The sequence below is a fragment of the Bufo gargarizans genome, chromosome 2 (assembly GCF_014858855.1).
Source record: "Bufo gargarizans isolate SCDJY-AF-19 chromosome 2, ASM1485885v1, whole genome shotgun sequence".
Taxonomy (NCBI): domain Eukaryota; kingdom Metazoa; phylum Chordata; class Amphibia; order Anura; family Bufonidae; genus Bufo; species Bufo gargarizans.
Window position 1 is genome coordinate 22,698,791 of NC_058081.1, and position 27,350 is coordinate 22,726,140.

The 27,350-nt window shown below is 43.9% G+C and overlaps 1 protein-coding gene across 3 annotated transcripts in view; it reads left to right on the plus strand.

The window, feature by feature from the left end:
- Nucleotides 1-27,350, plus strand: part of PLD2 (phospholipase D2) — a 76,752-nt gene that overhangs the window by 38,848 nt on the left and 10,554 nt on the right. For all 3 annotated transcript variants that reach the window (XM_044278734.1, XM_044278733.1, XM_044278732.1), the window contains exons 5-19: nucleotides 390-489; nucleotides 858-923; nucleotides 1,484-1,542; nucleotides 1,644-1,736; nucleotides 5,807-5,959; nucleotides 7,540-7,689; nucleotides 7,776-7,859; nucleotides 10,883-10,961; nucleotides 12,648-12,758; nucleotides 12,836-13,012; nucleotides 13,382-13,505; nucleotides 15,672-15,790; nucleotides 16,031-16,138; nucleotides 18,184-18,288; nucleotides 18,566-18,654. In XM_044278734.1, coding sequence (XP_044134669.1) covers nucleotides 390-489; nucleotides 858-923; nucleotides 1,484-1,542; nucleotides 1,644-1,736; nucleotides 5,807-5,959; nucleotides 7,540-7,689; nucleotides 7,776-7,859; nucleotides 10,883-10,961; nucleotides 12,648-12,758; nucleotides 12,836-13,012; nucleotides 13,382-13,505; nucleotides 15,672-15,790; nucleotides 16,031-16,138; nucleotides 18,184-18,288; nucleotides 18,566-18,654 — 1,617 coding nt within the window. The remainder of the gene's footprint in view (nucleotides 1-389; nucleotides 490-857; nucleotides 924-1,483; nucleotides 1,543-1,643; nucleotides 1,737-5,806; nucleotides 5,960-7,539; nucleotides 7,690-7,775; nucleotides 7,860-10,882; nucleotides 10,962-12,647; nucleotides 12,759-12,835; nucleotides 13,013-13,381; nucleotides 13,506-15,671; nucleotides 15,791-16,030; nucleotides 16,139-18,183; nucleotides 18,289-18,565; nucleotides 18,655-27,350) is intronic.

Consider the following 27,350-nt stretch of genomic DNA (forward strand, 5'->3'; position numbering starts at 1 on the left):
TGTCCCTCTGATCCCGGTACCACACATGGTATCACCAAGGCACATGGCACAGAAGCGGTCTCTGCTGCTCTCTGTTCTTTTTCCCCACAAGTGATTCAGTGCCATGATAGGTCCTTGCCCCATAAATGCCATGGCATCCCTGCATTCCTTGACGTCACCACAGGATACCAAAAAATCTCCTCAGAAGGGTGGTCAGGCCTGTGGTCCCCATCGTCCTGAACAGGAGGCTTGAGACCTAATCTACATCCTGTGATGACCCCATTCACCAATGGGACAAATGCCACCATAGACCCAGAATCGCTCAGGTATTCGCCAGGTCACACTTGTACATTAGGGTCTGAAACCTGATGGTCCAGTCATGTAGGTCTCATCAGTCGTTTCATCTCCAGGTTTAATGTGACTCGGTCACGAGCTGAAACCACCTCCGAAGAAATGCCCTCCCTGCCTCATGCTTCTGGAGAGTCGTCACGAAGGACCCCAAGTAAACAGGTGTGTACTTTATGTTCTCATAGACTTAGATACACCAGCTCAGCAGACAGTGTCACACAGAACTGCCTTAGATACCTCAGATCAGCTGAGAATAGCACCATGATAGCCTTAGGTACGCAGCTCAGCAGACGATATCACACAGGATAGGGTTAGATACACCCACTCAGCAGAGGATATCACACAAGTTAGGATTAGTACATGGCTCAGTAGACAGTATTACACAGGATCGGATTAGATACACAGCTCAGCAGACAGTATCACACAGGTTAGGATTAGATTCAGGCTTAGATACACCATCAGTTGAGTTATTATATCTGTATATTCCTGTGCTTTACTAAATAAACTATAGGGAATGTTTTATCTTGCAGAAATACCTTGCAGACTACCTCAATGCGCTACTGGCCAAGGCCTTCTACCGAAACTACCATGCTATGGTGAGAGATGCCAGGAGAGGGCAAAAGATTGCTTATTCTACTGGGGATCTTGGCTCATGGACCTCCACTGAAGAAACCTTCTGAGATGTTTCTTCTATTGTCATAAGATGATCAGTTTAGTGTACGGTCATTAGAATAACTGAAGCTCGTTCTTGTTGTTAAGCTCCTACAGAGGCTCTTATATTTTGTAGACCACAGAATGAAAATATTTCCTCTATCCCCAGATACTTCCAAGTTAGGAATAGCCTATTAATGTCTGACCTGCAGAATCCCCCGTTCAAGAGATTTGTGCTGGTAGTAAAAATACTGTAAAAGATCCCTTGAAGAGAAGTGCCCCTTTGTGTGGAGAGCCTTCCAGTTGGCTAGTGTAGACCATAGTAGCTCTATACATGGTAACCTTCTGATCTCCAAGCTCAAGTGTCATAAGGTCTGTGGTATGGTACCACATCTGTACCTTTTATTTGTACCATTATCTAGTGAGGTTTGAGGTCTGTAATAGTGATGGGATGATATGTAATGTCAGATGTCCTCACCTCACCCCAGGAGTTTCTCTTTTACAGAGGGAGTTTCTGGAGGTCAGTCAGTTCTCCTTCATTACAGACCTTGGGATTAAAGGATTGTGAGTATTCTGTGTCTAAGATCATGAAGAACGTGTCATTGTCCTGTACCCCAAGGGTCGTTGTCATTATCCTGTACCCCATTTTTTTCCTTTTCTTTTAGGGAAGGTTTCATACTTAAGAGATCCGGTGGTCATCAAGTTCAAGGTATCAATTGCTTCGGCCATCACAGAATCTGTTACCGTTGGTCAAAAAGGTAAAACCTCTGGGCAGCAAATATGTTCTCGCTTTTGTCAATGGTCCTATCACATTGCCCTTCATAAGGTGTGATGTACATGATATTGTCCGTTCATTTGTCTGTCCTTGAGATTGGGGTGGACAGAGGTTGTTCATCTCTGTGCTGTACATAATGACTGCATGCTTCTTACTTTATCCTTTCTTTCTATGGGAGCATCTCAGTAAATTAGAATATCATTGAAAAGTACATTTATTTTAGTAATTCAGTTCAAAAAGTGAAGCTCCTATATTCCAAAGATTCATTACACACAGTGATCTTTTTGAAGCCTTTATTTCTTGTTAGGTTGATGATTACGGCTTACAGCTAATGAAAACCCATCAGTCAGGATCTCTGAAAATTAGAATATTATATAAGACCAATTAAAAAAAGATTTTTAATACAGAGATGTCATACTGAATAGTCTGTCCAGTATATGCCCTCAGTACTTGTGCAGCACGCCAGACCTGCAGGGTATAGCGACAGTGAGGTCACGGTATGGGCCATCGAGGGTTACTCACTTTTTGGAGGACCCTGAGCAGGCATGCAGCAGTGAAGGAGAAGCAGACACTAGTTCCTCTGGGGCACACTCTGGGAGACCTGGCCTGATGTTGGGTGAGGTGCCCTGGATGTTGCAGGTGTTTAGAGTGCAAGGTCCCTTTAAGGATCGTGACGCCAGTGCCTGTAACGGTGACACACCGTTTGGTAGGAATAGTAATTGAGGTACACAGATTGTATGGTGAACCAAACGTTGCTTTACTTGAAAACAGTCCAACTTTGTACAATCAATTACAATGATGAATGATGATGCAGTCCCTTGAACAATATGTCCCAAGCAGGCTTACTTCACAATGATGGCATGTATTAATCATGCAAGATACTTGGAGGGCAAACAGTTAATGCTTTGCAGTGCAATGCTGCTCTATCCCCTCAGCTATTCTAGCTGGCTGGATCCCAAGGCCCGGATGCCTAAGTGCTGGCTTAAATCCTTGGTGTATAAATTCCTTCCTCCAGTATAGACCCTTGCTCTTCACTTTATAGTGTTCTGCCCATCAGGTTACTTATCTGTACTTGGTTGTATTCTCCTCTCTTGGTAGGGAAACTGCAGGTTTCTCCCAAGAGGTGCTCTCCTACTACTGGGGTATCTCAACTGAACTATGCTTAGCCTCAGGAGCTTCAGGCTGACGAGGTGACTCCTCTAGTCCCCTGGAATACACTACTCCTCTCCTATCTGGGCCTTCCTATATATATCTAGGGCTCTCTAGCTCCCTCTAACGTCTGGGAGGCTAAACTGCACCCTGACAGGCCTGACACCCAGTTAACACAGGGAAATACAACACATGACAGTAAATGCAATAAACACATTACCCTTGTGTAGTGCCCACCTTTACCTAGTGGGACACTACACTTGGTCGGGGCTCCTTCTGCATGAATTACTGCGCCAGTGCGGCGTGGCATGGAGGCGAGCATCCTATGCCACTGCTGAGGTGTCATGGAAGCCCAGGTAGCTTTCATAGAGGCCTTCAGCTTGTCTACATTGTGGGGTCTGGTGTCTCTCATAGATTCTCTCTGGGGTTTAGGTCAGACGAGTCTGCTGGCCAATCAAGCACATTGATACCGAGGTTATTACACTAGGTATTGGTACTTTTGGCAATTTGAGCAGGTGCCAAGTCCTGCTGGAAAATGAAATCCGCATCTCCATAAAGCTTGTCAGCAGAGGGAAGCATGAGAGGCTCTAAAACTTCCTTTGTAGATGGCTGCGCTGAGTCTGGACTTGATATCAGACAGTGGACCAACACCAGCAGATGACATGGCTTCCCAAACCCTCACTGACTGTGGAAACTTTACACTGGACCTCAAGTAACTTGGATTGTGTGCCTCTCCAGTCTTCCTCCAGACTCTGGGTTCATCTGAACATGACTGTGGACCACTGAGCACCAATCCAGTCCTTTTCCTTCTTCTGGACTTTCCCTTAATGTGCTTGGATAGAGCGCTGTGAACAGCCATGATATTTTGTGGCTTACCCTCCTTGTGAAGGGTGTCAGTGACTGTCTTCTGGACAACTGTCAAGTCAGCAGTCTTTCCCCATGATTGTGTAGCCTACTGAACCAGACTAAGGGGCATTTAAAGGCTTAGGAATCCTCTGCAGGTGTTTTGTGTTTAGCTGATGAGATTGTGACCCCATGAGTCTACAAGATCAAGCTTTTTCATAATATTATAATTTTCTGGGATCCTGACTTTTGGGTTTTTATTAGCTGTAAGCCGTAATCGTCAGCTTTTAAAGAAGTAAAGGTTTGAAATGGATCACTGTGTGTGTGTGGAATGAATCTGTAGAATATAGGAGATTCACTTTTTGAATTGAATTACTGAAATAAATTAACGTTTCAATGATATTCTAATTTATTGACATGCTCCTGTATATCACTGTCCTCATTGTCCTTACTCGTGTTTCCTTCCTTTTTATCTTTCATCATTCTCCTCTTATTCTCTTGTTACTTCACCCTGCATGGCGGGGTTCTTTCACATCTTCTCCTTGCAAGGCCTTACTATGCTCTTCTTATATTGTATAGTATTACTATGCTCTTCTTGTATTGTAGAGCATTACTATGCTCTTCTTGTGTTGTAGAGCATTACTAGGCTCTTCTTGTGTTGTAGAGCATTACTAGGCTCTTCTTGTGTTGTAGGGCATTACTAGGCTCTTCTTGTGTTGTAGAGCATTACTAGGCTCTTCTTGTGTTGTAGGGCATTACTAGGCTCTTCTTGTGTTGTAGGGCATTACTAGGCTCTTCTTGTGTTGTAGAGCATTACTAGGCTCTTCTTGTGTTGTAGAGCATTACTAGGCTCTTCTTGTGTTGTAGAGCATTACTAGGCTCTTCTTGTGTTGTAGGGCATTACTAGGCTCTTCTTGTGTTGTAGGGCATTACTAGGCTCTTCTTGTGTTGTAGGGCATTACTAGGCTCTTCTTGTGTTGTAGGGCATTACTAGGCTCTTCTTGTGTTGTAGGGCATTACTAGGCTCTTCTTGTGTTGTAGGGCATTACTAGGCTCTTCTTGTGTTGTAGGGCATTACTAGGCTCTTCTTGTGTTGTAGGGCATTACTAGGCTCTTCTTGTGTTGTAGGGCATTACTAGGCTCTTCTTGTGTTGTAGGGCATTACTAGGCTCTTCTTGTGTTGTAGGGCATTACTAGGCTCTTCTTGTGTTGTAGGGCATTACTAGGCTCTTCTTGTGTTGTAGGGCATTACTAGGCTCTTCTTGTGTTGTAGGGCATTACTAGGCTCTTCTTGTGTTGTAGGGCATTACTAGGCTCTTCTTGTGTTGTAGGGCATTACTAGGCTCTTCTTGTGTTGTAGGGCATTACTAGGCTCTTCTTGTGTTGTAGGGCATTACTAGGCTCTTCTTGTGTTGTAGGGCATTACTAGGCTCTTCTTGTGTTGTAGGGCATTACTAGGCTCTTCTTGTGTTGTAGGGCATTACTAGGCTCTTCTTGTGTTGTAGGGCATTACTAGGCTCTTCTTGTGTTGTAGGGCATTACTAGGCTCTTCTTGTGTTGTAGGGCATTACTAGGCTCTTCTTGTGTTGTAGGGCATTACTAGGCTCTTCTTGTGTTGTAGGGCATTACTAGGCTCTTCTTGTGTTGTAGGGCATTACTAGGCTCTTCTTGTGTTGTAGAGCATTACTAGGCTCTTCTTGTGTTGTAGAGCATTACTAGGCTCTTCTTGTGTTGTAGAGCATTACTAGGCTCTTCTTGTGTTGTAGGGCATTACTAGGCTCTTCTTGTGTTGTAGGGCATTACTAGGCTCTTCTTGTGTTGTAGGGCATTACTAGGCTCTTGTGTTGTAGGGCATTACTAGGCTCTTCTTGTGTTGTAGGGCATTACTAGGCTCTTCTTGTGTTGTAGGGCATTACTAGGCTCTTCTTGTGTTGTAGGGCATTACTAGGCTCTTCTTGTGTTGTAGGGCATTACTAGGCTCTTCTTGTGTTGTAGGGCATTACTAGGCTCTTATATAGGTTTATTATGCTCTTCTCATGTTGTCGTCAATGTCTTTTTCAGGTGGTTTGTGGTAAAAGACTCCTTTCTTCTCTACATAAAACCGGACTCTGGAGAAATCTCCTTTGTTCTTCTCTTTGATCCTTTATTTAAAACGGAGATTGGCAAAAAAGCAACGGAGACTAAATACGGGGTCAGTGTACAGAGCTATCAACGGTAAGAGACCCTGACTAATGAGCCGTGTGTGTAACCTGCCGGAGCGGTAACGTTCTCCCGGACCTAGGCCACTTTACAACGACCCTGCCCCCTTACCCCCAATATTTAACTTCCCCAAAGCTACTGTTCCTGAAACCTCCTCCATCCACCCATAAGGCCCGCCAGCCAGTCACAAGCCTTGCATCTGCATCTGAAGCTAGTCCCGTTGACACAGCTGAGAGTTTGTTGCAGTGTATTGGTAATAGCTGTCTGTTGTGTCCGTTCTATTTACTGACAGCAATCAGAGCTCTGGAAATTCAAAGTAGATTATAAATCTGGAGAATGTTTTACTTACTTACTGCTTTGGGACAAAATTGTGTGGGTCTCCTTTTATTAAAGTGCCCGACTGTGAGCCCCGACCTCATAATCACCACGACTGACATTTATACAGAGACAGGCTGACCTGAGGTACTGCCTGTAAGGAACTACTCTAAACAAAACTACAACTCCCAGCATGCCCCAGGCTGTAGTTTTGCACTAGCAGGCGAGCACTCTCCTTCATGTACTACTGTGATAAATCTGCAGGTCCAGAAGTGAAATGACTTCTCCCCTTTGTCTTTTTGCCCATCCCATCCCTCAGTCAGTGCCAAGGCCCTCGGCACTGGAGGGGGGGGGGGGCAGCTTCCTTCCCAGAATCCATTTTTTGTAGCTCGGATTCTCAGAAAACCAAGTGACCTCCCTAATCTCAGTAATGTGACCTTGTACTTTCCATGTATGAAGTGGCCTTCTTATCCCAGCCCTGACTTCTCGATAAGGGGGTCTATGAATAGGTTTTTAACCCCATCCGACGCCAACTTTTATTCTTTTCTTTAAAAAACTCTGTGCAGGAACTACACATACCAAAACAAATGTTCCACATGATGACCACTGATGGAACCACTTGTGGTACCTATAGATATAATTAGAGACTAGCAAAATTATGAAAAATTCGAATTTCACAAAGAAACTCAATTCGAGGCGCATTCCTTTTTGTATGTGTATGTACCTGGTGCAATGACGAGGAATGGCGATCGTTCTCCCCCCCCCCCCTGTCTTTGAACCCCTCAGGTACTGCGTTCATTGCTGACTGTGGCATCTGAGGCTACAGTCAGGGTTAAAAAAAATACTCCCCTTATCCATTTGCTTGCGTAGAGGCCGTTGTGGCCATCTTGATTGAAGACACAGCGCAAAACCCGCACAGTGATATGATGACGTCACCGCCGGCGTGGTGGAATCATACGTCACCATGCGCGAGATTTCTGCAATCAAGATGGCGCAAAGGCCTCTTCACGTGCAAATAGATGAGGGGAGTATGTTTTTTTTGTTTTTGTTTTTTACCGCCATTTCAGTAAAAATAGATTTGTTACCAAGAAGCGCGAGGACGTTCAGTTTTGCATCGAATGGAGATTCGGATCAAAGTCAGTTTGTTTGGCTTCAGTTTGCTCAATGCTATATATACTCATCAATGTTCTTGGGAGTAACTAGTACTGTTATCTGGTGGTAGTATTCCACTTTTTGTTGTCTCCCCCCCCGGTGCTAAATTCTTCTTGTAAACATTACAGGACGCTGAACCTGAAGTTCAGTGGGTATCGTCAGGCTCGCTGGTGGACGCAGCAGATCACCCAGATTGCTGAGGATCAGGGGAAGGACTTCCTGAGTCTTCATCGGTTTGATGCTCATGCACCGGTGAGGCATAAAACCCAAGTGAAGTGGTGAGGATAGACTCTGCTTCCCCCCCCCCCTTGTACATCTTCATGCCGTTGTCCATGGTTGTCATCTTCTTTCCTTCCCCCACCAGGTTTGTTAATGGCTCCACTTATTTTGCTGCAGTTGCTGATGCCCTGCTGCAGGCTCGAGAGGAGATCTTCATCACTGACTGGTGGTAAGCTGCCATGTGGACTGCATGGGGGAATGGGGCCGTCCTGTCAGTCTAGGGGGGGCCGGCCACATGATCTGGGGGGATGCAGTATCGGGGGGAATGATGGAATTCAAGCAGCACAGTCCGTTGGCATTCCTATACCCAAGTAGATGCAATGCACCGGACTGGTTGGCAGGACCAACATATTATGGAAAAAAGGAATTCCAGCATTCTGGATGATGAAGGCAGAGAACTTTGTGCTTACTCACATGAATATGTTCAGCGGTAGTGTTGAGCGAACTTGTGTTTTACGTTCGGCGTGTAAAGTTCGGGTTATCGAAGAATCGCGTTATAATAAGTGTATGTGTGTGTGTGGGCGCATGTCTGTAATAAGTGTGTGGGTGTGTATGCGCGTTAATGAATGTGCATGGTATGTATGCCGTGATTGTGTATAAATCATGTCTATAGGTGCACATGTGTGTACCAGGTTGTTGTTTGCATGTGTAATGTGCATTGAGCTGAGGCAGGAGACAAGAGGATGGGAGTGGAGTCCTTATGAATGAGGGTGGTTGTAGTTACCCATGGTTGCTTGGGTCGTCCTTGAATCTCCCTGGGCCGCGTCCACAATGAAGGAAAGGCACACCCTTTTTCCTCTGGGCCCACCCTGGATTTGTGAGTCTCCTGCCTGTTCGTGGTTTGGGTTGCCCTTGGCCTTAGTGGGCGTTGAGGATGCAAGGCATGGTTCCCATGAAATATATGTTAAGGGAGAGGCAATGCAGTACTGTGGCAGTGCAGGTGTTGGTGCGATGATGAGGAGGAGGGTTTAGTAGGAAACGGGTGAACCGTTTTATTAGCTTTATTAACTTCTGCAGTTCACAAATACATGTGCTGGCGGAGGTGGGCGCAATTCTTATCCCATGTATTGCATAGGTCTTTTCCCAAGGCTGTGTCTAGGAGGTGCAAGTCCCTCTCCAGATAACCTGCATAATCTTACTAATCTGGCCAAAGGGTACGAATTCTCCTACTTGAGATCCATAGACGCACAGTACCCTCAGCACGGTACAATCTTACAATAGATGGCCAGCCTGTCTCTTCAGTATAGCAGAGGACCTGAGGTTTATTTCCCAACCCAGATGCAGGGAAGTCTATAGTCAAAGTACATGCATTACCTTCTCTGGAGGATACTCTGCGCTCTCAATGTATGGGCGCTAAACCTTCTGTTATATCCAGTCCAGCAGTATGTCCTTTCGGAGCTGGTACTTTGCTGGGATGGGAAGAATCCACACCCATCAGCTAATCCCAAGGGGCCGGCTGCTAATCCCAAGGGGCCGGCTGGCCAGTTAACTCCCTTCTTCCCATACAAAGTTTTTGAGATACAAAGTGCACAATTGACATCACATTAACCCCTAATGCTGGCACACTGTACATGCGAGTGTACCTGCCTGTTGGGTGTATGGGGCCTGTCTATAGTGCCGTTCTGTGCCCTTATTTTTAGCACTGTTATGACTGGCCGGGTATTGTGGTCTACAGAGTATAGTTATTGTAGCATTGTGAAAACTTAGCGATGAGTAATAATCAGCCAGTGAAATGGATTATATCCCGCCACGGTGCCTTAGGCAATGTGAGATGTGAATATGGCCCCGATGGAAGGCTGTTAGAGCTGGTGCACACACGTGACTTCTTGTTGCCTGGAGGGGCCTCGAAGGCCCACAGGCTGCATACGTGGAAAACGTTACTATGGTAAGTGACGGCTTAAGGCTCTTTGACACGAGTTTTGCTTCAGGTACCATGAGCTGTTAGATTATGCATGTCACGAGGTCTGCATTTACACCGTAGCAGGGTCTATAATGTTATGACTACCTAGAACATCTGCACAAATGCTCTACAATACGGGGACATCAATAGTGATTCAAAGTCTTTATCTCCAGATGATTTTGACTCCCTTCAGCTCAGTAAGTGACAAAACTATCTAGAAATTGTTGCGCTCACAAATGTCTAGGAGAGAATTTTTTATTTTATTTTATGCAGTGGGATGGTCTAGATTTAAAAAGGTGCTCTAGATCCCCGGCAGTGGTAATGGGACACTCCAGATTCCAGGTGGGAAGATGGTGGTTGGGGGGGGGGGCATGGTTCTAAATACCAGAAACAGGGGGTTGATGTAAATCCCTGGTGTGAGATGGTTCTCTAGATCCCATAAAGGTGGGATGCATCACTTCTTTACATCACAGGTGGAGGAGTGCACTGTAGATACCAGGGGAGTCTTCTAGATCAGAGGTGGGGGAATGGGGCAATCTAGGTTTTAAACAGAGAAGGGCGATCTGTATCTCGGGTCAGGAGCATTTTCTAGATCCCAGGCAGGTTGGGGCATATCTTTACATGAGTGGTGGAAGAGTGCACTGTAGATCCCAGAGGAGAGACTTCTAGATCAGAGGTGGGTTTTTGGCATGATCTAGGTCCCAAGTAGAGAGAGGCACTGTGTATACCTGAATGGGGCAATGTTTTGGATCCCAGATAGGTGGGGGGCATAGCTTTACATCACAGATGAAAGAGTTTGTGCTAGATCCCAGGGGAGACTTCTAGATCAGAGGTGGGTGTGTGGAATGATCTAGGTACCAAGTAGAGAGGAGCGATCTGTATTCCAAGTTGGGGGAATGTTCTAGATCGCAGGCAGGTGGGGGGGCGGGGGCTACAGGTCCCAGGGTACGATTTAGATCAGAGATGAAGGGGGAAGCCTACTGTAGATCCCAGGCAGAGTGATCCAAATCAAAGTATGGTAGTCTGGAAAAACATCTTAAAGTCTAGCCCAATATGATTCCTGTATAGTTTGTTAGTTGTTAGATGTCATCTGCAGCGCAGGTCTCCAATTTGGCCAGGAGATTTTTCTGTAGTTACACAAGGATCACAAGTATTGCCGCCATATATGATTCTTCCTACTTGGTACTGTCCATTGACAACATCATGGGTACATATATAAATGTGCCATGTGTGGACTGGCGACACCTACTGAAGTTCTGATATAGTTTTTTTTTCTCTTCTCATCTGCATAGGCTCAGCCCAGAAATCCACCTGAAGCGCCCAGCGTTTGATGACCAGTTTAGACTGGACATTATCCTGAAACATAAGGCGGTCAGTACTAAAGGTTTCCATCTCCTCAACCATACTAAACCATGATTTGGCAGCAAAGCCTTTATTTTCATAGATTACACCACGCAAAAAAAAAAAACTTTTCGTCTGCTACTGGGCAAAAAAACACTTGTCCTTTACTAAATCGAGTGTGCGGATTACAAATCTGAAGTTAGAATTGTTGTAACGCGTCACGAAATTTTGCTATGCATAAGTATGCCTAAATGAATTAAGCACTTGGAAAGCATGGAATGATTTTGAACAGAACGAGCTTTACTCCAACAATTACCTGATCTACAGCAAAGTTTGCGTAGTAAACAGTGTATGAAAATGTAATGGAAAAACCAACTTTCAAAGTCTCGTTTTTCAGTTTAAAAGTCTCACTTGAGCTAGGCCCGGTACTGTTAAAAGTGCTCCAAAAGTTGAAGTCCCAGAATGGGCCAAAAAATAAAGTGAAAAAAAAAGTGAAAAAAAATAGTTTTGCAAAAAAAAAAATTCCAACGTTTCATGTAAAAAAAAAGTGTCCTTTTCCCAAAATAAAGTAAAACATTTTTTTTTTTTAAATAGAGAAAAAAAGAAAAGTATCGCCCCGTCCATATCGACCGGCTCTATAAAAATATCACATGACCTAACACTTTAGGTGAACACCGTCAAAAAACTGTGCTAAATAAACCATTATTTTTTTTTTGTCGCCTTACATCACTAAAAGTGCAACACCAAGTGATCAAAAAGGCGTATACTCCCCAAAATAGTATCAATCTAACCGTCTCCTCATACCACAAAAAATGAGCCCCTGCCTAAGACAATAGCCCAAAAAATAAAAAAAACTATGGCTCTCCGACTATGGAGACTCTAAAACATGATTTATTTATTTTTTGTTTGTTTTAAAAATGCTGTTATTGTATAAAACTTGAATGAATAAATGAAAGTATACATATTGGGTATCGCCGCATCCGTAACAACCTGCTCTATAAAAATACCATGTGACCTAACCCCTCAGGTGAACACCGTAAAAAATAAAAACTGTGTCAAAAAAGCAATTTTTTGTCATCTTACTTTTACAAAAAGTGTAATGGCAAGCTATCAAAAAGTCATATGCACCCCAAAATAGTGCCAATCAAACCGTCACTTCATCCCGCAAGAATGATACCCTACCTAGGACAATCGCCCCAAAAAATAAAATAAAAACTGTCTATCAGACTGCTTTATTATGTAAAACTGATCAAACAGTAGTCATATTTGGTACTGTCACATCCGTAACAACCTGCTCTATAAAAATACCACATGGTTTAACCTGTCAGATGAACATTGTAAATAACAAAAAATAAAAATGGTGCCAAAACAGCAATTTTTTGTTACCTTGCCTCACAAAAAGTGTAATATAGAGCAACCAAAAATCAGATGTACCATCAAAACTGCCACCTTATCCCGTAGTTTCCAAAATGGGGTCTTTTGTTGGAGTTTCTACTTTAGGTGTCTTCAAATGTGACATGGCAGTAAAATCTGCCCTCCAAAAACCGTATGGCGTTCCTTTCCTTCTGCGCCCTGCCGTGTGCCCGTACAGCAGTTTATGACCACATATGGGGTGTTTCTGTAAACTACAGGGTCTTCTGGGTCGAGTCCAATCATTCCCATTGAATCTTGATACAACGTTGAATCTTGATGGTTTCACTGCTCTCTTTATTGCAGGAGGCTGGGGTAAAAGTTTGTGTCATACTCTTTAAGGAGATGGAAATGGCTCTCGGTATTAACAGTGGGTACAGCAAACGCGCGTTAATGCTTCTGCACCCCAATATTAAGGTGAGCACCTTAAGCTCTATGCATATTTCATGGCCATGGGAAGCTTTGGGGTCCCCTTACCAGTTTTTGTCTTTCAGGTGATGCGTCACCCCGATCACTTGTCTTCCATAGTCTTCCTCTGGGCTCACCATGAGAAGATGGTGGCCATTGACCAGTCTGTTGTGTTTCTGGGTGGTTTAGACTTGGCCTATGGCCGATGGGATGATCATGACTATCGACTGACTGATGCACGATCTACGGAGATGCAGCAACAGGTACCCATCAACTGAGATAAGAATGACTCAATATTCTACCGATCTTAATCCCAGACACTTTCTCTTCTACCAAGTCAATGCTCTACTATAAAATAATACGAGATTATGCCTATTGCTCCATGCTTGTATTAGTCCACCATAGTCCATCTATCCTATTAATCCAAATAACCCATATAACTTCTCCTGTACTTGTCCTTAAAACCTTCCTATTACTTCTCTTACCATATAACTGCTGATAATACTCCCAGTAACCTCATGTAATCCTCCTATGTCTCCATTCTTTCTCTGATCTCTCTTCTCTTTCGCTGTCTGTCTTCTTGTTGGTTGTCTCCTGCTCGTTTAAGGTGGACTCCTGCTGTCTCTCACCAGAAAGCAACCTCATCTGCCGAACATCCTACAGAGGAACCCTCTATGGAATGCCAGACCTGGATGGGCAAAGACTACAGTAACCTCATCCTCAGAGACTGGGTACAACTGGACAAACCGTTCGAGGGTAAGAGACCAAGGAATTACAAGCACTTCGGTTTTCACCCTGCAGGAGGAGGAGCCGACTCATAGCTCCTTCTATATGTATCGCCCTGCAGGAGGAGGAGCCGACTCATAGCTCCTTCTATATGTATCACCCTGCAGGAGGAGGAGCCGACTCATAGCTCCTTCTATATGTATCACCCTGCAGGAGGAGGGGCAGACTCATAGCTCCTTCTATATGTATCGCCCTGCAGGAGGAGGGGCAGACTCATAGCTCCTTCTATATGTATCACCCTGCAGGAGGAGGGGCAGGCTCATAGCTCCTTCTATATGTATCACCCTGCAGGAGGAGGGGCAGACTCATAGCTCCTTCTATATGTATCACCCTGCAGGAGGAGGGGCAGACTCATAGCTCCTTCTACATGTATCACCCTGCAGGAGGAGGAGCAGACTCATAGCTCCTTCTATATGTATCACCCTGCAGGAGGAGGAGCAGACTCATAGCTCCTTCTATATGTATCACCCTGCAGGAGGAGGAGCAGACTCATAGCTCCTTCTATATGTATCACCCTGCAGGAGGAGGAGCAGACTCATAGCTCCTTCTATATGTATCACCCTGCAGGAGGAGGAGCAGACTCATAGCTCCTTCTATATGTATCACCCTGCAGGAGGAGGAGCAGACTCATAGCTCCTTCTATATGCATCACCCTGCAGGAGGAGGAGCAGACTCATAGCTCCTTCTATATGCATCACCCTGCAGGAGAAGGAGCATACTCATAGCTCCTTCTATATGTATCACCCTGCAGGAGGAAGAGCAGACTCATAGCTCCTTCTTTATGTATCACCCTGCAGGAGGAGGGGCAGACTCATAGCTCCTTCTATATGTGTTACCCTGCAGGAGGAGGAGCAGAATCATAGCTCCTTCTATATGTATCACCCTGCAGGAGGAGGGGCAGACTCATAGCTCCTTCTATATGTATCACCCTGCAGCAGGAGGAGGGGCAGACTCATAGCTTCTTCTATATGTATCACCCTGCAGGAGGAGGAGCAGACTCATAGCTCCTTCTATATGTATCACCCTGCAGGAGGAGGGGCAGACTCATAGCTCCTTCTATATGTATCACCCTGCAGGAGGGGGAGCAGACTCATAGCTCCTTCTATATGTATCACCCTGCAGGAGGAGGAGCAGACTCATAGCTCCTTCTATATGTATCACCCTGCAGGAGGAGGAGCAGACTCATAGCTCCTTCTATATGTATCACCCTGCAGGAGGAGGAGCAGACTCATAGCTCCTTCTATATGTATCACCCTGCAGGAGGAGGGGCAGACTCATAGCTCCCTTCTATATGTATCACCCTGCAGGAGGAGGAGCAGACTCATAGCTCCTTCTATATGTATCACCCTGCAGGAGGAGGGGCAGACTCATAGCACCTTCTATATGTATCACCCTGCAGGAGGAGGAGCAGACTCATAGCTCCTTCTATATGTATCACCCTGCAGGAGGAGGGGCAGACTCATAGCTCCTTCCATATGTATCACCCTGCAGGGGGAGGAGCAGACTCATAGCTCCTTCTATATGTATCACCCTGCAGGAGGAGGAGCAGACTCATAGCTCCTTCTATATGTATCACCCTGCAGGAGGAGGGGCAGACTCATAGCACCTTCTATATGTATCACCCTGCAGGAGGAGGTGCAGACTCATAGCTCCTTCTATATGTATCACCCTGCAGGAGGAGGGGCAGACGCATAGCTCCTTCCATATGTATCACCCTGCAGGGGGAGGAGCAGACTCATAGCTCCTTCTATATGTATCACCCTGCAGGAGGAGGAGCAGACTCATAGCTCCTTCTATATGTATCACCCTGCAGGAGGAGGGGCAGACTCATAGCTCCTTCTATATGTATCACCCTGCAGGAGGAGGTGCAGACTCATAGCTCCTTCTATATGTATCACCCTGCAGGAGGAGGGGCAGACTCATAGCTCCTTCCATATGTATCACCCTGCAGGGGGAGGAGCAGACTCATAGCTCCTTCTATATGTATCACCCTGCAGGAGGAGGAGCAGACTCATAGCTCCTTCTATATGTATCACCCTGCAGGAGGAGGTGCAGACTCATAGCTCCTTCTATATGTATCACCCTGCAGGAGGAGGGGCAGACCCATAGCTTACTATCATCTGTGTTTAATTGCAGATTTTATTGATCGCATGAAAAATCCCCGAATGCCGTGGCGGGACGTGGGTGCTGTGATTCATGGTAAAGCAGCTAGAGATGCCTCCAGACACTTCATCCAGAGGTGGAACTTTAACAAGGTGACAATGATATATATATATATATTTTACACATTTACACTACTATATTGTGCAGCGCTTTACAGACATTAGCATCCAACTGTCCCCAATGGGGCGCACGCAAACACAGGGAGAACACTCCATGCAGATGTTGTCCAGCGCTGCAATGCACCAGTGCTAACCACTGCGTGTATATATGTATATATAATCCTCTAACACTTGCTGTACATGTTGCTCATTAACCCTTTCTCTGTATCGTAGACAAGAAAATATAATGGGCCGGAGTATCCATATTTGCTTCCCAAGTCTCTTTCTACGGCAGAGCGGTATAATTACACAGTACCAGGATGTTGCAGTGCCAGTGTACAGGTGCGGTACTGAGTGCGAGTGTGAGTGTGTGCTCTGTGTGCAGTAATAGGAGTATTGCATGGATCCAGGAATCTCATGGAGCTGGAGAAACATGTCTAAAGGGCCCTGCACATGGACCGACTTAGCAGGCCATTATAGGAATTAACCGTTCCTTCCTGATAATTGCCCGAGGTGAGAGCTGGATTTGCATGCAGCAATCATCTCCTCTTTGTTCTAACAAGTGATTGCTACTGCGTTGGCTCATCCCCTTAGAGAATTTTTGGTTCTGGGCAGTAGATTGCTGTTTACACAGGACTGGCTATCTGCTGCCCAGAAATGAGTAATGTATATGCATGCTATATATATCTGCTGTATACTGTCCGCTCTCATTATAATGTCTGTAGGACTCCTGGCAGAGCAGGGACATCTCCCTGTTTCTGGATACTTTCCCCTGCACTCCTCAGCGGCGGGAAAGAGCAGCAATAGGGAGTGGTGTTATCTGGTCTGGGGTCCGTATTATTGGGAGCTTTGCTCTGGGCTCTGTACGTATGGCATGCCCGCTCTGGGCTCTGTACTACGGGGCATGCCCGCTCTGGGCTCTGTACTACGGGGCATGCCCGCTCTGGGCTCTGTACTACAGGGCATGCCCGCTCTGGGCTCTGTACTGCAGGGCATGCCCGCTCTGGGCTCTGTACTGCAGGGCATGCCCGCTCTGGGCTCTGTACTGCAGGGCATGCCCGCTCTGGGCTCTGTACTGCAGGGCATGCCCGCTCTGGGCTCTGTACTGCAGGGCATAGTGGTCAGTCTTCTGTTTTTATTCAGGGTTTCTGGTCTGAGGTCTGTGTTTAATTTAGGGGTTCTACTTTTGGGTCTTTTGTATATTGAGGGTATTTCCTATATTAAAAAAGATACAAAACATCCTGCACGATATGACAGTAAATACGCGGATGTACATGGCTACATTTACAGAAAATAATGCACTATAGCAATAGATGCAAACACAACATATGGACTAAGCCCGCACTCTGATAAAATCTGAGACTCTCAGGCAATATATTTTGATCAAAACACATCTGTGCCCACCTACCAGCGCCACGGTGGTCTCAGGTCAGACGGGTCCTACGCTATACCTATACATTCAGGAGAGCAGACCCTGCAGGTATAGTGTGCTGCTCCTAGTTACCAATGAGAGGAGCAGCACGCACCGCTATATGTACCGCCGAATCAAGGTCGCTGTTAGACTTTATACATGTAGCCATGCACATCCGCATATTTACTATCATGTCGTGCAGAATGTTTTGTATTTTTTTTTTCCGTGATTTTTCTTAGTGTCCTTGAAGGCGTGGCACCTTCATTTGTGAATACTCTCCTATCTTGGGAGTAGCATTCATGTGCACTTTTTCCCCACCTATCTAACAGGCGACCTCGGCGGTACATATAGCAGTGCGTGCTCCTCCTCTCATTGGTAACTAGGAGCAGCACACTATACCTGCAGGGTCTGCTCTCCTGAATGTATAGGTATAGCGTAGGACCTGCCTGACCTGAGACCACCTTGGCGCTGGTAGGTGGGCACAGATGTGTTTGTTTTGATCAAAATATATTGGCAGAGAGTCTCTTATTTTATCATCAGAGTGAGGGCTTAGTCCACATGTTGTGTTTGCATCTATTGCTATAGTGCATTACTTCCTACTGTATATAAATGGATGCGGCATCAGTCCCAGATGTTACTAGGTGATTCGCCTCTTTATATGACCATCTCTCTGATGTTCCTTCTCATATAGGCCCTGGATGTTTTGTAGATGTTCTCAGACAGCGCCATACAGCTCCCCTTCATTGCCCGGAGTACCACTCGGTGCCCACATAGTGTCATACTGCAACTATACAGAGACCAGCAATTCTCTCGCACTGCGGCGGGGCCCCTAAGGCAGCGCCCGGAATCCCTGACCTGGGGGTGTAATGCGTGCTGTGTGGGTGCAGGAATAGCAGAGAGCTGGAGATGTAGTGTGTGGTGTGATTGCAGGCGACCATGGTGTGTCTTCTCATCTGGTGGCTTCCTTTCTCTGCAGGTGCTGCGGTCAGTCGATCGCTGGTCAGCCGGATGTAATGAATGCTCCATCCTCAATGCTTACCTGGACTGTATATCCCACGCTGAGCACTACGTGTACATAGAGGTGAGGTCTCGGGCATCCTTGCCTGAGAAATGTCCTGCTTTTCCTATGGACCCCTAACTATTTCTGCTCACGCAGTTGGGCCAGAGCAGTGTCCGACCTAACATTGTCCCTCCGCACCCTCTGATACTAATCTGCTGCATAAACACATGTGGTCCAAAACATTAAAAATCACCAAAAATGGCAAAAGTGATGTGAGGTGATGAGGTCAGTTTCTGGATGTGGCCTGACGTGTGTGCAGGGGATGCATCGCTCTCCCATCTTCTCTTTCTCTTCATAGAACCAGTTTTTCATCAGTTCTACAGATGGAAGAATAATCCAGAACATGATAGCGGACGCCATCGTACAGAGGATATGCCACGCTCACAAGTAAGACGTCGCCAGTGTGTCCTTACATCTGGGAACCTGGGGCTCTCCATGGCATGCTAGGAGATGTGGTCTGGTGACACTTAGGGTACAGGATGATGACACACTGACTCTTGGGGTACAGGGTAATGACACTTGGGGTACAGGACAAGGACACTGACACTTGGGGTACAGGACACTGACACTTGGGGTACAGGACACTGACACTTGGGGTACAGGACACTGACACTTGGGGTACAGGACACTGACACTTGGGGTACAGGACACTGACACTTGGGGTACAGGACACTGACACTTGGGGTACAGGACACTGACACGCTGACACTTGGGGTACAGGATAATGGCAATAGAAAAGAACAGTGTGTAAACAGTTTTTCGGAGAGTGCCCCTAATTGTCAGGGATTGTAACTCACCAGATCAGGTTGTGCACGCCAGGCACAATGCTGGGAAGCGTATGTAGAATAGCTTGTGCGGTACCAAAGCAGCTCCCTTCTGCCGCGGGCATCCAGAATAGGTCTCGATGATCAGAGATAAGTTTAGGGAAAAAATGGCAGTACTACCCGGGTGCTAAGATTTAGGCCCCCTGCACACCAACGTGTGCTTCCCGTTGCCGTATTGCGGACCGCATTTGGGGATCCGCAATACACGGGTGCCTTTCTGTGGGCATTCTGCATCACGGATGCTGACCCATTTACTTGAATGGGTCCGCAGATGCGGAACGGAAGCGCGGAACGTAATTCCGTTCCGCAAAAAGATAGAACATGTCTTATCTTTTTGCGGAACGGCATTAAAGTGAATGGGTCCACGATCCTCTGCGGCTGCCCCACGGACTGTGTTCGTGCATTGCGGGCCATAGCACGACCACGGGGTGCACATGTTCGTGTGCAGGGGGCCTTAACCACACTTTATTTTAGTATACAACTAGACATTAACAAAGTTATGGGGTCTTAGTTTAGCTACGCGTTTCACCGACGCTCCATCGGCTTCTTCTGGCTGACCCAGAGGAATGGCGCACACCAGAATTTACACCAAAAAACAGGAAACTACATCATTAGATTGACAAGTTCAGTCCACAAATACGTTTTAGTAGCATAAATTATTAATTCAAAACTGAATAAAACATTGTGCAAATATATTATATAAAGACAATTAATATATAAATATATATATATATTAGGGTTTCATTTTGTAATGGAAATTATTTTAATGTTAAATATTTGCAGACTTTGCTTACGCCCCGAGTCTCAGTAATGTAAAATATATGTCAAATTTGAAGAAGATTGGATAATATTTAGAGGTTGCACACTTTGATCAGTTTTGTAAAAGTAGGCAAAAAATAAGATTCTAAAACTAGAAATCACAAACTTAAAATATTAAAACTAGACCTAAGAGTAATAGGTAGTATGATAGGCAAAACATGTGTTATATTAATCAACTTTGAACGATGCAATCCCTTCTTCTGTTAGCTCGGTGACGACTTTTCTGTGACGCTCGACGACCCTCAACAAGAATTGTTTTTGTTGTTCGTCCCTGACCGATTGGTTAAACTTTTTTATGAGAGTAATTCCTCTTTCTGCGGTATCACTGACCACCTTAAAAGCGTTCACATGGCTTCTTAGAGAATCACTGCAGTATTCTGTCACCTCGTGGATCCCAAACAATTCAAAGAACGTCTTTGTTTTATTAGTAACGAAATGGCTCAGGTCTTTTCCTTCAAAAATTTGGGTTTTACCCTCTAATCGTTTAATTTCCTTTTTCTTTGCAGCTTTGGTTTCAGAATTTTTAGTCATATTTTCCTTAACAGCCCGAGTAATGCGTTCGTCCAAAAAAGCAAATCCTACGTTTGTTTCTGTCTCTTAGCAACTGTGAGAGCACTTTTTTTGACGTCTGCATCTGGGTGAGTGCTCAGAAGCCATAGCATATCCAAGTCATTCTTTGGAGCCATCGACTTACAATTGCCTCGTGCAAAAAGCGAACATATGAGGCTGACAAAATGTGCAACCCGCTTCATTCCTTTCAATTCTCGTTAAGGAATATTCAACTGTTTGGTGAAGAGGACAATTTTAAGTGCATATATTGCCTTTTGCCATCCACCTTGCTTGATGCAGAGTGAATATTAGACCAACCTCCTAGGTACAGGAGTGAGAGTAGTAATAAGTGATCCATGTGTGCAACCCCTAAATATTATCCAATCTTCTTGAACTTTGGCATATATATCTTTTACATCACTGTGACTCAGGGCATAAGCAAAGTCATATGAAAATCACATCTTTAGAAAAATGAAACACCCTAATATATAATGCATACATATAATATATATAATGCAGCAATATACTATTTTGGTAACAAATTCTAATTAAATACTAATAGTAAATTATTAAATGAATAAAAAAAACAAAAACAAAACAGATAACTGACATAAAATCATTATTTATAATAGAAAGCTCTGTTGAAATAGTTATTTATTCCTCTATAATTACTCCTCTATAGTAAGTACTTGTGGTAGGAAGCCTGAATACTGTTTGTTTAGTATGTTCTATGACTTCATTGAGACCAGTACCAGCGTCTGCAGGTGAAATATCCAGTAGGATTCTTTATTTACCAATTGTTGGAATCTATTTTTAGTGTTTGGAGGAATCCACTCGATGATGGTCAGTTTTAGGACAGATATATCGCGATTGTGCTGTGTATGGAAATGTCTAGAAACGCTTTGGTGTTGTTTCCGTTACTTATATTGCTTCTATGGTTTTTTAATCTGGTTCTTATACACCGAGTTGTTCGTCCTACATATTGCAGGGACGCTCCAAAAGATGGATAACAAAGGATGAGCCGCAGTCCAAGTGTGTTTTTTTTTTTTTCTTTTTTTTTTTAACATTTTCCCCTGTGATAGATGAAATAAAATCTGATTGACCGGGGGAGATGTTCCTGCAGCATAAACATTTTATGCGTTTGAATCGGTAATTTCCCATGGTATCCTGTGTATTTGTGGGCATGCTTAGTTTATTTTTTTTATTCACCATACTAGGTGCCAAGATATTTTTTAAGGTTATGTTTCCTCTGTATGTGAGGTTTGGTTTTTTTGGTAATATTTTTTTCAGAATGGGGTCATTCAGTAGAATGTTTGTTGTTGTTTTTTTTGTGAAGATATTTTTTTATTTCATTATGGGCAGTGTTATAAGTGGTGATAACATTATATTTGAACTGATCTCCATTTTTATTGATTTATTTTTTTATTCCATGTTAGACAGTCATTTTGAGTCAGGAGACAAGTTTTTTTATATGCTAAGGATACAATTTTTGATGGGTATTTTTTCTCTTTAAATCTTTTTTGTAAGGTTTTGGCTTGTTTGGTGAAATCTTCAGTTGAGGTACAATTTTTCGTTATCCAGCGGTATTTTCCATATGGGATTGTATTCCTCAGCCATCTGTGGTAATGGCTGCTTTGAAAATGTAAATAACTATTTGTGTTAACTTGTTTAAAGTGTGTTTTGGATCCAATTGTGTTTTTATCGGACCGAAATAGTGTGACCTCTAAGAAAACAATTTCATCTCTAGAAAAATTGGGGCAAAAATGAATGCCCCAGGAGTTGTTGTTCAGTTCTTCTACAAAGTCAAAGGCATCCTTTTGTGCGCCTTTCCAAATGATGAACAAGTCATCTATGTATTTTTTTTATAGTATACGATGAGCGGAGAAAAAGTCGGGGACTGTGCAATGTGTTGTTCAAACCGGCCCATAAAGAGATTGGCATAACTTGGTGCCACTCGCGCGCCCATCGCACAGCCCTTTATCTGTTGGTATAGATTGTCATTGAATGAAAAAACCATATTGCAAAGAATAAACTCAATTCCTTTGAGAAGGAAATTAATTTGTTTAATGTTGAGTCTGTTGTGACTGATTGGAGTTTCTTCTACTGCTTTTAGTCCTAATTGGTGTGAGATGTTAGAATATAGAGCGGTGACGTCTAGTGTGAAGAAGGCAGAACGGCCGGGAACTCGACTGTTCGTAGTTCAGTTATTAATTGTGTGGAGTCTTTTAGGTCTGTAGGGTGTTCTAGAACATATTCTTGGAGAAACAGATCCTTGTTGTGAGATATATTAGATGTGATGGACCCTATCCCTGAGATAATTTTGTTTTTCTTGTGGCTGTTGGTTTGCAGATTCTGAATGATCATCTCTAGAGGTTTTTCCTCCCCTACACCCTCCAGTTGTTTTCTTTTTGTGGCTTTGTTTGTGGGGGATGGGGCTGGGGAGGAGCGGCATTAGGGTTGTGGTGGTATTTTTGCTGGGTAGAGGGGTGGAAGGTAGTGTCCCAGCTGTTTTGATGGATGATTTGGTTGATATGGAGTTTGTATGTGGTATTTTCTTTTGTCATTTTGGGCGGTAATGGTGGGGTTTGTGTCGGATTAACAGTGAGGGCCGATGCATGGCGGTAGTCTAAAAAAGTAGTTGTAGAAAGATTAGAAAGAGAATCGGAGTTCTGATTTGATATGGCTGGAACTGGAGAGTTAGGAGAGAGATCTGCCTGATTTAAAAACAATTATGCCATCATCAATGAGATCATCATCGGGAAAGGAAGATTGGAGGGGGAACCTTAAACCCCTAGGTATGATCTGTTCCTTCAAGTACATCTGGAGGAACAGAACATCAATGGTATGATGTATTTCTATTTTATGTGCATCTTCAAGTACAAGAAAAAGATCGGTCATTATGTTGAGTTCATCTGGAGGGATTGTTTCCTCCTGGTTTACTTGCATTTGAGTTGTTCCAATTGTCTGTGCAATAAGATGTCCACAGGTTTCTTGCCGATTTAGTAAGGTAATCCATGTTATGAAGAGAAGGGGATGAGTGGTAAATCTGTTCACTAGTTGGACTTGATGTCCCACGATACCTCAAAAGGTTCGTCCGTTCTTTTACTATTTACCTAAAATACACAAAAACCTACAACACCCACCTGGCAGAGCCATCATCTCAGGGATAGGGTCCATCGCATCCAATTTTTCTCACTACATAGATCTGTTTCTCCAAGAATATGTTCTAGAACTCCCTACAGACCTAAAAGACTCCATTAATAACTGAACTACGGACAGTCGAGTTCCCGGCCGTTCTGCCTTCTTCACACTAGACGTCACCGCTCTATATTCTAACATCTCCCACCAATTAGGACTAAAAGCAGTAGAAGAAACTCCAATCAGTCACAACAGACTCAACATTAAACAAATTAATTTCCTTCTCAAAGGAATTGTGTTTATTCTTTGCAATAAAGTTTTTTCATTTAATGACACTACATAAACAGATAAAGGGCTGTGCGATGGGCACACGAGTGGCACCAAGTTATGCCAATCTCTTTATGGGCCGGTTTGAACACCACATTGCACAGTCCCAGACTTTTTCTCCGCTCATCGTATACTATAAAAAATACATAGATGACTTGTTCATCATTTGGAAAGGCGCACAAAAGGATGTCCTTGACTTTGTAGAAGAACTGAACAACCACTCCTGGGGCATTCATTTTTGCCCACATTTTTCTAGAGATGAAATTGTTTTCTTAGATGTCACACTATTTCGGTCCGATAATAACCCAATTGGATCCAAAACACATTTTAAACAAGTTGACACAAATGGTTATTTACATTTTCAAAGCAGCCATTACCACAGATGGCTGAGGAATACAATCCCATACGGACAATACCGCCGGATAAGGAAAAATGTTACAAAAAAAAATTTTAAGAGCAAAAATACCCATCAAAATTTTTATCCTTCGCATATAAAAAAACTTGTCTCCTGACTCAAAATGACTGTCTAACAGGGAATAAAAAAATAATCAATAAAAATGGAGATCAATTCAAATATAATTTTATCACCACTTATAACACTGCCCATAATGAAATAAAAAATATCTTCACAAAAAACTGGAATATTCTACTGAATGACCCCATTCTGAAAAAAATATTACCCAAAAAAAAAAACCTCACATACAGAGGAAACCTAACCTTAAAAAATATCTTGGCACCTAGTATGGTAAATAAAAAAAAATAAAAAATAAGCATGCCCACCCACAAATACTCAGGATACCATGGGTAATTACAGATGCAAACACATAAAATGTTGATGCTGCAGGAACATCTCGCCCGGTCAATCAGATTTTATTTCATCTATCACAGGGGAAAATGTTAAAATAAAAAACACACTTGGACTGCGGCTCATAACTTTATCTATCTTTTGGAGCGTCCCTGCAATATGTAGGATGAACAACTCTGTGTATGAGAACCAGATTCAAAAACCATGGAAGCAATATAAGTAACGGAAACAACACCAGAGCTTTTAACTTTCTAGACCTTTCCATACAAAGCACAATCTCGATATATCTGTCCTAAAACTGACCATCATCGACTTGATTCCTCCAAACACTAAAAATAGATTCTAACAATTGGTAAATAAAAAATCCTACTGGATATTTCACCTGCAGACGCTGGTACCCAAGGCTGGTTTCAGACCTTAGCGTTTTACAGCGCGTTCCTACGCGCTGTAAAACGCTCAACAGGCAAGAACCAATGATTCCCTATGGGAATGGTTCTCACCTGATCGTTTTACAGCGCGTACAATCGCGCTGTAAAACGCCCGACGCCCCAAGAAGTACAGGAGCTTCTTTGGGGCGTCTTGTCGCGCGTTCCCGTACATAGACTTCAGCAGGAACGCGTGACAATGGGCGTTCGCTTGTCTCTGTATGCGCGATTGCAAACACCCATACGATCGCGCATACAGAGCGTACGTTCAGTACGCTCAGGTCTGAACCCAGCGTAAAGGTCTCAATGAAGTCATAGAACATACTAAACAAACAGTATTCAGGCTTCCTACCACAAGTACTTACTATAGAGGAATAAATAAATATTTCATCGGAGCTTTCTATTCTAAATAATAATTTTATGTCAGTTATCAGTTTATTTATATTTTTTCATTTAATAATTTACTATTAGTATTCAATTAGAATTTGTTACCAAAATAGTATATTGCTGCATTATATTTATATATGAAAGGTAGAAGCAGCACACTGTATCAGGCGGGTGCAAATCTGGCAAAGGCCAGCGACCAAGATCCAAAACGATATGTGAAAAAGACTGCAACAAGGTCCATAAATATTGGGACATCGTCAAATTCTAACATTTTTGGCTCTATACACCACCACAATGGATTTGAAATGAAACTAACAAGATGTGCTTTACCTGCAGACTGTCAGCTTTACCTGCAGACTGTCAGCTTTAATTTACATCCAAATCAGGGGAACGGTGCAGGAATTACAACAGTTTGCATATGTGCCTCCCACTTGTTAAGGGACCAAAAGTAATGGGACAATTGTCTTCTCAGCTGTTCCATGGCCGGAGTGTGTTATTCCCTCATTATCCCAATTACATTGAGCAGATAAAAGGTCCAGAGTTCATTTCCAGTCTGCTGTTTGCATTTGGAATCTGTTGCTGTCAACTCTCAAGATGAGAACCAAAGAGCTGTCACTATCAGTGAAGCCGTCATTAGGCTGAAAAATACAACAAACCCATCAGAGAGATAGCAAAAACATTAGGCCTGGCCAAAACAACTGTTTGGAACATTCTTAAAAAGGACACACCGGTGAGCTCAGCAACACCAAAAGACCCGGAAGACCACGGAAAACAACTGTGGTGGATGACTGAAGAATTCTTTCCCTGGTGAAGAAAACACAACAGTTGGCCAGATCAAGAACACTCTCCAGGAGGTAGGCGTATGTGTGTCAAAGTCAACAATCAAGAGAAGACTTCACCAGAGTGAATACAGAGGGTTCACCACAAGATGTAAACCATTGGTGAGCCTCAAAAACAGGAAGGCCAGATTAGAGTTTGCCAAACGACATCTAAAAAAGCCTTCACAGTTCTGGAACAACATCCTATGGACAGATGAGACCAAGATCAACTTGTACCAGTATGGAGAAGGAAAGGAACTGCTCATGATCCTAAGCATGCCCCCTCATCAGTGAAGCATGGTGGTGGTAGTGTCATGGCGTGGGCATGTATGGCTGCCAATGGAACTGGTTCTCTTGTATTTATTGATGATGTGACTGCTGACAAAAGCAGCAGGATGAATTCTGAAGTGTTTCGGGCAATATTATCTGCTCATATTCAGCCAAATGCTTCAGAACTCATTGGACGGCGCTTCACAGTGCAGATGGACAGTGACCCAAAGCATACTGCAAAAGCAACCAAAGAGTTTTTTAAGGGAAAGAAGTGGAATCTTCTGCAATGGCCGAGTCAGTCACCTGACCTGAATCCGATTGAGCTGCATTTCACTTGCTGAAGACAAAACTGAAGGGAAAATGCCCCAAGAACAAGCAGGAACTGAAGACAGTGGCAGTAGAGGCCTGGCAGAGCCTCACCAGGGATGAAACCCAGCGTCTGGTGATGTCTTTACGTTCCAGACTTCAGGCTGTAATTGACTGCAAAGCATTTGCAACTAAGTATTAAAAAGTGAAAGTTTGATTTATGATCATTATTCTGTCCCATTACTTTTGGTCCCTTAACAAGTGGGAGGCACATATGCAAACTGCTGTAATTCCTGCACCGTTCACCTGATTTGGATGTAAATGCCCTCAAATTAAAGCTGACAGTCTGCAGGTAAAGCACGGCTTGTTTGTTTCATTTCAAATCCATTGTGGTGGCGTATAGAGCCAAAAATGT